Raw genomic sequence first — 10,627 nt, 5'->3', positions numbered from 1 at the left:
CAGGAAGGAAGTTTTATGGCCAGGAGTAAAGCTTGTGTGCATACAGGCTGTTGGGGATGGTTAGAAATGTCAGACTTTCTTGCTGTAATAACTTTTTTCATAAGTCTAGAAACCACTGTCAGTGATGTCTCAGTGCCTTTCCTTTTCACTGAGAACAAGAGTGTAACAAGGCCTGACGTATCTTCAGTGCTTCCCTGCCAGGTGTGAGCAGAGAACTTTACCCTGGTCCTGGAGACCGTGATTTCACCTCCAAACTCTTGTGCAGTCAGTTCAGAGCAGACTTTAATGTGCTTGTCTGATACAGTGAACTCATGTAATTGGAAGAGAGAGAAGGAAATGGGTGTAGCTACAGAGCATCCTGAATTTCGTGTGAAACTAAGGGTTTGCAAACACAGCTTTGTGTGTTTATAGTGTGTGTGCTTGGCAGCTTTGTCAGGCTGTTTAAAAGGGATTGTGGAGAAGAATGTCAGAAAGGTGGTGTTGGAATTGGACTTTGTGCAAGGATGTGATGAGGGGGAGTGATGGTAAGGCAGGGGTGGCATCTCTTGCAGTGGTTAAACGCCTGCACTTGCAGCAGTCCTGGAGATGACACTTCTCCTGAGCACTTTGAAGTTCAGCAGGTGTGTGTTGGCTCTGTGTGAGTCGTTTCCCAGGCTGGTGAGCATTGCTGTGGTTCTGGGAGTGCAGCTGGGGAAGGGCAGGTCCCTGAGCTTGAAAACTTTTCATGTGTTTAAAAAACAACTTGGAAATGTTTTTGTAATCTGTACTCTGAGAAGCTAAAATAACAAATGTGTTAGAGGTGGTAGAGTTGGTTAATAAGGGGATGTGCATTTAAGTTACTTGACTTCCTTAAAAGTCTGGACCATTCCCTGGGGTTGCTCTCAATTACAGTGTGATCAGGTCTGCTTTCCAGTTCAGGCTTTAAGTGTAAAGCAGTTGAGTCAACCCCTCTCTTCTCTACCCTTTACACTCACAGTTGTTGCAGACAGAAATCATGTAGGACTGTGTGAGTTACTGCTGTCTGTAAATATTCCCCAGGGCATCTCCTGACCTGAGCTTCAGGAATAACTATTCTCTTGACTTCAGCCCATATAAGCAGCACATGCTGTGAGATCTCTGTGGTGCAAAAAGCTGGAAACTAATGGTAGGAGCATGAGATACCAGTCTGGGTGCTGCTGCTATAGAAATACAGATGTTGTATAATTAAAAATTCAACTTGTACAACAAATGCAGTGAAACAAAACCTTCACTTTGCTGAGAGGTTTTGCTGTGTCTCTGGTATTTCCAAGAGTGGTGGTGGAGGGGAGTTGTGGTTTTCTTGTTGGGTGCTTGTAGTTTTAAGTGTTGTTATTGTGTTGGAATTCTCAGAGTGTTCAGAACCGTTTGGGTTGGAAGGAACCTGGAAGATCATCTAGTTCCAAACCCCTGCTATGAGCAGGGACACCTCCCACCAGCCCAGGCTACACAAAGCCCTGTCCAGCCTGGCCTTGAACCCCTCCAAGGATGGGGCTTCCACAACCGCTCTGGGCAACCTGTTCCAGTGCCTCATCACCCTAACAGTGCTGTCTCCTTTACTTTGGGCACCAGGACAAGGTTGGGAGTGGGGTTTCATCTGCACTGTCTTTATGGCATCTTACTGGGGCTCTCACAGCTTTGCTGAATGTTTTAGAGGATACTGAAACACTCTGGGAATACCTTCATGCTCCAGATGGGGAATTCTTGGACAGAGTTGTGCTAGGGGCACACTAGTTCAGCTCCAGCCTCTGTCCATGTCAGTGGTATAACTAGAGGAACAAAGGGAAAGAACTGAAGTTGTCCTGTTTAAGTATCCCAAACCACTGTGCTCAAAAGGGTCTGGAGCAATTGGGTTTATAGCCTGACTTGTGGGGCAAGCAGAAATTCAGGATTTTTACAGGGCATGTGTGAAAGTTTTGTTCTCCTGCATAACTTGCCCTGCAAGAGATGAGATATTCTCTATTGCCAGCTTCTGACATCAAAATACACTTACAGGTAGAGTTGGTACTAATTAAAAGGATAATGAAAACATATTTTAATTTCAGCTTCCTCTTTGCACTCATAATCTTGAGAGATTTCTCACAAACTCCAAACAACATTCCTGTTTCTGATGTTGCAACTGTTTGTTCCCAGTAACTGGCTTTCTTCCTTACTCTTCACATATTAAAAAAAAAAAAATATAAATAAAGTTGGGGATGGCAATTCTAGCTTTTTAAAAACCTAACCAAATAGCTGAATAAACCTTTTCCTTATTACTCTTCTGATTTAGAGTTGCTTTTAAAAAGGTGCTTTTAAAAAGACTTTGTGCACCAAGTGCTGGTTGCAGCAGAACAAATGACAGTGAGAGAAAGGGAGAGATTCTTATCTCATTTGTCTCTGTGATTTATTTATTTTTTGTCTGTAGTAGTTACCAGAGCTTGAAGTACTGATGAGTTACACATATCAAATGGCTTCTTACACCTCAGTTTTGTGGGGAATTCAAATCTGTTGACTGCCAGGCCATAATTTATTGCCATCCTCAGTTCCCAAGCTCTCCTCACCTCTCAGCCCCCACATTAACCAGCTGTGTAACAAACCAGGAAGCTCATTGCCAACAACTGTTGGAATCCCAAAGGAGTTTTGTTTCAGCACCTTTGCAGATCAAATAATTGCTCCAAGAGAGATGGTGGAATGTCTTTGGTTGGAAGGAACCTGTGCAGGTCATCTAGTCCAACCCCCCTCCAATAAGCAGGGACATCTCCCAGCTAGACCAGATTGCTTAGAGCCCCATCAAGCCTGACCTTGAATGTCTCCAGGGATGGGGCCCCCACCAGTCACTTATTACAGTTGTTTGGGGTAGTGTTTCCTAAACTTCTTGGGTCAGGAAACTGCTGCCAGCCTTGATACAGTCTTGCTGATGACTGGTGTAATGGGAGGGAATGAAATGGAGATGTTCATTCCTCTCACTGTTCTGCAGGCTCCTGACTGGCTTCATGGATCAGAAATGATGTGTGGAAAACATCAGGGAAGGCTGAATTTGGGATCTATCTGCAAGACAAACCTGGTGTCCAGTTTTAGAGAGTGATGCTGTGCACTGCTCCCATCTCTGGGGCAGCCTGACAGGTTCTGGCCACGTGCTTCCCAGGTTGCCACCTTCTCCTGAACAGAGCCTCAACTCAGAGAACATTCAGGGGGTTGTTCTAGCAGAGGGTCAATTTTCTGTAAGGTTTAGAGCTGCAAAGGAAAATGGATTGCATGTTGAAGATTAATTGGTGCAGTGAGACCTTTCTGATAGTGTGTGACCTGAAAATAATGGTGAAATGTTGTTCTTAGGAGTTGTTAATTAACAAGGGATATAGTGGGGTTTTTTAAAAAAGTACTGTGAACTTACTTCACTTTTCCTTAAGCCATGCAAGAAAAAGAAGGAAGCTGTTCCCAAATTCTGCATCGTTTAATTCTATGTCTAATTCTTTTGGATCATGTGGGAGAGATGACTTTTTTTTAGGAGCTAAGGAATGCTAATTAAAGGCACCACTTTATTCAACTGTGCTGTTGCAATTAATTACTTTGATAAAAGCTTGTATTGTGATAGGAAAATCCACATCCAATTTTAGCCTATCTTGATGTATTGGAGAAACAAATAATTATTTATCATTCCTCCCTACTGATGTAACATAATTGCAAAACTAATGCAGATGGAACACACGTGTCCTCATTTGCCCACTGGAATGAGTTAGAAGTAGATGTAGAATGATTCAGTTTGTGTCCTGACTGACATTACTCCCCTGCTGGCATCACCTCAGTCTTACCTGGGCTGGACTTGAAATCACAGAATGGTTTGAGTTGTAAAGGACCTTAAAGATCATCTAGTTCCAACCCCGCTGCATGGGCAGGGACGCCTCTGACTAGACCAGGTTGCTCCAAGCCCCATCCAACCTGCCTTTCAACACTGCCAGGGATGGAGGAGCAGCCACAGCTTCCCTGGGCAACCTGTTCAGGCACCTCTTGGTGCTGTAGTTGGCAGCAGCAAGTCCTGCCTCACTTGCAGGAAGGAGGGACAGGGCTCAAATATAATCAGCACCCTGAAAACAATTCCATCTTCCATCTCCTTGTGCTCAGCCTGCACATAGAGAGATGCTGTAATCCCTGTCTGTGAGCAAGTCAGAAGAGTCACACCTTGGGATATGCTGAGCTAGGAAAGAAGAGAGCTTCTCAAGCAGTATTTGCTGCTCCTGCTGGTGTCTCCAGGACAGAGACACTGGCAGACCAGTGCCCCCTGCTCAGTTCCCAGAGACTGCTGTCAGCTCTGACTGTCAGTGTCACACACCTGATCTTCAGCAGTTACCAGGATCTCTGAGTTTGCTGCTGCAGTTCCTGTTCTCTGACCTGCCCTGCACCTAAAAATGTCAAAGATCACAAACCTATTATTAGACTGCTAAACAATCCTTGCTTTTTCTTCTGCCCTGAGGAGGGTTAAACATGAATATGCAGTGCAGGGATATGTCAGTCAGGGTTCTTTGCTGTTGGAGATTTGCTTCTGCTTGTGATTGTGTTGATTGCTTTGTGTAGGCTTAATTCACTCCTAGTGAGCTGAAAACAGCATTAGCAAAGGAGGGGAAATGATTAGAGGTCATTTGTCTTCTGATCCTGACCTTGCCACAAGATTTTCTGTCACCAAGGACAATTTGCTCCCTTTGTAAAATCCGCTTAGTATTTCTGATCCCTAAAGGAGTTAGAAGCTATTTGTCAATCACTTCAGAAGACTGGGAGATGCTTGACTGATTCATGCTGGAGTGTGAAGTGGAATGAGTGGCTGGAATAAAGAGTGCAAAGCAACAAATACACAGTATTTAAACCCATACTTGGATGTGTCTTGTAGGGTTTGTTGGTGGAAAGGATGGATCTTTTGTGGCAGTGGGCAAGGTCTGCGTTTGTTAGGAACATCTCTTAATGGACTCTTAACTGTTCATGTTACAGTTTAAGATCCACTGAAGCATGTGTTGTTTTCCTGTTATGTGGGGAAAAAAATACAGTAGGTTTCTGATCTAGTTCAAATGTGTAGTTTATTAACCAAATTGCTTATCCCAGAATATTTAGGATTTTTCTAGATGAACATCTTAGAAAAAGTCCATTAAGCCACTGTTTCCAGGAGGGGAGGGAGCTGCTGTGTGGAAAGTACTAGGAAGTTCCTGCTGGGAGCAGTTTACAAATGAATTACACTGAGTTGTCCCCACTGATGTTTGTGTTTGAACAGCATTTAACACAGTGGGGCTTTCATCCTGTTTAGGTCCTGCAGTCACTGCTCAGTGACTCCTCCTCCCAGCACCATATTGTTCACTGAGCACTTTCTGACATGTCAATATTTTTATAATAACATCATGTCTGGGACTTCAGGCATTATTGAGGTGTTGTCATGAGCAAGCTATGTGAAGATAGTTTCTTGTTTGCTCTGTCTTGCATCATGCTCACAACTGGAAGAGTTAGCCCTTCCCACTGTCACATTAGTGGCCAAAAATACCCCTAATTTGGATTTCGGTTACCCAAAATCTTTCAGCAGACCTGCTTTCTTGGTCATTTCACACACAATATATGAATAATTATGTAAAGATTTTAGCTTCCTAATTTATTTTTTTTTTAAAAAAAGAAGCTTGAATTCTGTTTTACTTTCTCTGGGATGTGGTTAATCTGCATCTCAGTTCCATCCAGTCGTCATGGAATGTTTCAGTCTGTGTTGCTGGGAACAGTTTGATGGCTGGCCAGCATGATCTGTCACAGTCTGCAGGGCCAAGAACCCCATGATAGGGGCATTCTTTGTGGGTGGTTTTGGTGCAAACCACAGCTTGTCCTGCTCTCTGAAGATTACATGGTCAGCATCAGTGCAGTTAAAGATTAGTTGGAAAAGTGTGCAGTTCATGTCTGTGATTTTAAACCAGGCTGTGCAGTGTGGAGAAGAAGACAAGGATCAATCTTTTAGCATTAGATTTTGATTCATTTGAGGCCATCTTTTAAAGTGAAGCACTGTGGTGATTGTGTGTCCTTCACCTTGCTTACAAGGCCCAGCTAGAGAGCAAAGCTTTAGTGGTTTCTCATTCCAGTGACATGATGGTCAACTGTCCTTGAAGCTGTGGGAGGTGAAACACACCCAGTCTTAATGCTGTCATTATAAATGAGTATTCTGATAAAATGCTTTCTTTTCAATATGGCTTCTTACAGGTACAGCTTGTTGGTTTGGATGAGGAGAGTTCAGAGTTCATTTGCAGGAACACCTTTGATCACCCCTACCCTACCACAAAGCTTATGTGGATCCCAGACACCAAGGGAGTGTATCCAGACCTGCTGGCAACCAGTGGGGACTACCTGCGAGTCTGGAGGGTGAGTTAATCCTCCCTAGAACAAGAGAAACCATCATGCTAATTGTGCTGCATATTGATCACATTTTTTGAAGTGAGTTCTTTGGCTTTCTGGGTGTCTTGCCCTTCCTCCAGCGTGGAGGTTAAGGCATCAAATCAAGTCAGAGCTCTTGATAATTTGTTTTTTCACTGCAATGGCATGTCTGGACATGGTGGCTGTAGGAGAAGCAGTGGTGGTTGCTTTTTTAATCACCTTGTTGAAGCTTAAGATGATTATTGTGTTTTCCAGAGTTTTAGGATGTAAAACTGAGAGGAAATCAGCTCAGGATTAACACCTTGTGGAACAAGTTGTGTGATGTTGCTTTTTAAGTCAGATGTTTCACTTTTTTCAAGGTGGGTGAAACAGAGACCCGGCTGGAGTGTTTGCTGAACAATAACAAGAACTCTGATTTCTGTGCTCCACTAACATCATTTGACTGGAATGAAGTGGATCCTTACCTTCTAGGTGAGACTGACAGAATGCTACATATTTTTGGTATGGAAAAGACTTTTGAATTTAGTCTGAAATCTGGACTCTGCAGACTGCAGGACTCACTGCTCTGTCGCTGCCTGTCCACTGGTTCGTCTGATAACAAAGTAGTGGAGAAACTTCTACATCACAAGCTGCCATTTTAGGTTACAGATAAAAAAACTGGAGCAGCTCATGGACACTTTGTTGCATTGAAAGGTGCCCTGACCAGTACAGAATGGCTCATTCCAGTTGCACTGGGGATGTTCCTGATTTGCAGACAGGGAGTCTTGAGTCTTTAGGGCTGCTGAGCTGTTGTGTAGTGCTGAGCAATGATATGTATGATCTGTGACAGACTTCAGCTTGTTGTGGTGTGGATAGAGGACCATATATCAAGCTTTTTTTCTAGTGAAGGCATTACAGCAGCTTTAATTCAGCTGGAGGAGGGGGCTGGATGCTTAAGGTTTAATTACAGCCTTTGGGACAAATTGTGAATCCAAGATGGCTGATCCAGCAGGCTTGTTTCCCAGGAGAGTACAGCCATTGATGTCAGGGGGATTTGCCCAGAGATTAACAATGATAATATGTCTTAGTAATTATTTACTACATGATTTATGTTTTGTGTGTTGCATCTCTCATCTCTTAAGAGCTTTACTGCTAGCCCCACAGAAACAATCAGTTAATAATAATAATAATGATGATGATGATAATAATAATAATGTACTATTGCAACACTACGATTGAATTTGGGTTTTGACATGCACAGGAGACTTACAGGATGGGAAAGTTCATCTCAGCATTGCATCAGGCTGCTGAATAAATTGAAGTAGACACGAGCTATTTACACTTGATTCCTGTGTGGAAGACTATTTCTGCAGCTAAAAGGTTTGGGTCATTGAAATGCATGGTAGGTTGCTGGCTGTTTGACATTCTTGATTTAAATTGTATGCTGTTCTTGGAGCTATTTTGATCTGTAGATGTTGGAGATTACATCATTCCAGTGAGTGATTAAATAATTTGTGAGAATATTAATCTTGGTAACAGAGGTTGTTTTTGTTTCAGGTACCTCTAGTATTGACACAACCTGCACTATTTGGGGTCTGGAGACAGGACAGGTTCTGGGAAGAGTCAATCTGGTCTCTGGTCACGTGAAGACACAGCTTATTGCACATGACAAAGAGGTGATGGCTTTTTTTGATTGTTTACTTTGCATATTTTTAAGAGGTAGAAAAAGAACAGAACTTCCCTGGTTTTCCCCCTTTTTCTTGAATAATCTGATGGTCCAAAAAGATAATTTATCCAAGATGAAGATACGCAGCTCTGAGGGCCAAACTAAAGCTGTACTATTGTAGAATGCCAGGTTGGAAATGAGTGACCTCAAGGATCATCTGGTCCTATCTTTCTAGATAATATATTGTCTAAATGAGATGGCCCAGCACCCTGTCAAGCTGAGTCTTCAAACTATCCAATGGAGGAGAATCCACCACTTCCCGTGGGAGGCTGTTCCAGTGTCTCACTGAAACTCCTATTGGCTCCAAAAAGTGCTCTGTTTACTCATAGAATCTGGACTTGAAAATAAGTTTGTTTCACTAGGTTATGAGACAATGGAACAGGTTGCCCAGGGAAGCTGTGGCTGCTTCTCCACCCCTGGAAGTGTTGAAGGGCAGGTTGGATGGGGCTTGGAACAACCTGGGCTGGTGGGAGGTGTCCCTGCCCATGCAGGGGGTGGGACTGGGTGATCTTTAAGGTCCTTCCAACCCAAACCAGTCTGGGATTCATAAATGTTTTAGAAAAATGAGGTAAAACATCAAAGTGAAATTGAGATCAACTGCATATGAAAGGCAATAAACAACTCGGAGGATTCTTTCCTTTTAACATTAAATTACTTCTCAGTAATTAATGTAAAAAAATCTGAGCCTGGGTAATTGATATGTTGAATTTTGGTGAATGACCCTATAATGATCCAACTCTTCAAAGTCTTTTCCTCTCCTTTTGTTAAGTGTGATAAATAAAAACTTCTCAGGAACATTAAATATTTGCCAGAACGTGTCACAAATAGCTCTGCTGTGCCCATGGGAAATCCGTGTTGCTGCTAATGAGGAGCCAGTGTGTTCTCCCTGAATTAAGGTGCTGTTTTCCTGCCCTCTTGCTGAGCAGGTGTATGACATCGCCTTCAGCCGTGCAGGTGGGGGCAGAGACATGTTTGCTTCAGTTGGAGCAGATGGCTCAGTGAGGATGTTTGATCTTCGGCACCTGGAGCACAGCACCATCATTTATGAGGACCCCCAGCACCACCCGCTGCTCCGGCTCTGCTGGAATAAGCAGGATCCCAACTATCTTGCTACAATGGCCATGGATGGCATGGAGGTGAGGGTGGTGGCTTCTCTCCTGTAGGTACTAGTGGGTCTGATTTTCTTGGGAGGTGTTTTGGTAGTAATTAGGAAGCCGTCCTTTAAAGTCCTTTAAAGTAAAGGGCAGTGTCAGTACCTGGGGTATCATTCAGGACCAATCCTTAGTGCATCAATTTCAGTAGGAGTTAAAAGTAGTTGGCATTGTAAACTTGAAGATCCCCGTGGCTTGTATGCATTTAATCTGGTTTTTAAGAGGGGTCTGTGAGCCAGCAGAGCAACAGTTTTCACATCAACTGAACTGCAAGTGTTTTACTCACTTTGCTCTGTCTCAGCTCAGCAGCCGAGGCAGCACATCTTCATTTGTCACCTGTGCTGCTTCAGGGAAGCATAATTCATTTGCTCTTCTGTGTAACTCCCAGGCCCTCCCTGTGAGGTCTGACTCCTCTTGAGACACACTAACAAGCTGGAAGCTCTTCTCTGAGAGCAGTGCTTGCTTGCCAACCCCATCCTTCAGGAAAGGACTGTTTTTATAGCCTTGGCTGAAAAGTCTTGGTTTTCTGAAGGAACAAAAAAATGCCAGCTGTTAATATAGTTGTTTTTGTTTCTGAAGGTTGTTATTCTAGATGTCAGGGTTCCCTGCACTCCTGTTGCCAGGTTAAACAACCACAGAGCATGTGTAAATGGAATTGCTTGGGCACCTCATTCTTCCTGCCACATTTGTACAGCAGGTAAGTGTGATCCCTTGGTGAATCCCTGGGACTCTTTCACTGCATCTGCAAAATCCTCTCCCTCCAGAAGTTTATGCAGTTCTCTGCCTGCCTTTTGCTAAAGAATCCCTGCAGCTTAGAAGCCCTTTATTAATGACTTCCTTACATTTCTAATGGAAGTAGGCACAGATTATTGTATGGAATTAGTGAGCTCAGTGCCCAAACTGTGTCTGCTTTGGCTCAGCCATATTATTTTAGTGCCCCTTAGTTTTTTGCAGTCTACTATTTCAATGTTTTCAATTGATACAAGTTCCAGTGATCATTTGGTTTTCAGCTCTGTCCTGGATAATGTATAATGATCCAAGCTTATTTTGTTGGAGCACAGTTGTATCATTCTATCTCTGGCTGAAATACTCATGGGGACTGCAGCAGCCACATCCTAATGAGCTGCTTGGGCTGCATGCTTGTTAGTAGCCATGTATGGAGATGTTGTTAGGCTTTGATTCTACCTCTGCTTTTCTTTTCCACGTGCAGCTGATGACCATCAGGCTCTCATCTGGGATATTCAGCAGATGCCTCGTGCCATTGAGGACCCTATCTTGGCCTACACAGCAGAGGGAGAAATCAACAATGTACAGTGGGCATCGACTCAGCCAGACTGGATAGCTATCTGCTACAACAACTGCCTGGAGATCTTGAGAGTGTAACATTACTGCC

At 43.5% G+C, this 10,627-nt stretch overlaps 1 protein-coding gene across 1 annotated transcript in view; it reads left to right on the top strand.

Moving 5' to 3' along the window:
- The window catches only part of DCAF7 (DDB1 and CUL4 associated factor 7), an 11,054-nt gene extending 429 nt beyond the window's left edge, over positions 1–10,625 (top strand). The window contains exons 2-7 of the mRNA XM_010008093.1: positions 6,208–6,366; positions 6,738–6,849; positions 7,915–8,033; positions 9,010–9,219; positions 9,814–9,931; positions 10,445–10,625. Of these exons, the coding sequence (XP_010006395.1) occupies positions 6,208–6,366; positions 6,738–6,849; positions 7,915–8,033; positions 9,010–9,219; positions 9,814–9,931; positions 10,445–10,617 (891 nt within the window). The 3' untranslated portion in view covers positions 10,618–10,625. The remainder of the gene's footprint in view (positions 1–6,207; positions 6,367–6,737; positions 6,850–7,914; positions 8,034–9,009; positions 9,220–9,813; positions 9,932–10,444) is intronic.
- The last annotated feature ends 2 nt before the right edge of the window (positions 10,626–10,627 follow it).

Source organism: Chaetura pelagica, unplaced genomic scaffold (genome assembly GCF_000747805.2).
Source record: "Chaetura pelagica isolate M959 unplaced genomic scaffold, ChaPel_1.0 scaffold520, whole genome shotgun sequence".
In the NCBI taxonomy this organism is placed as follows: Eukaryota; Metazoa; Chordata; class Aves; order Apodiformes; family Apodidae; genus Chaetura; species Chaetura pelagica.
Note: the sequence above shows the minus strand (reverse complement) of the source record. Positions and strands in the feature narration are given on the sequence as shown.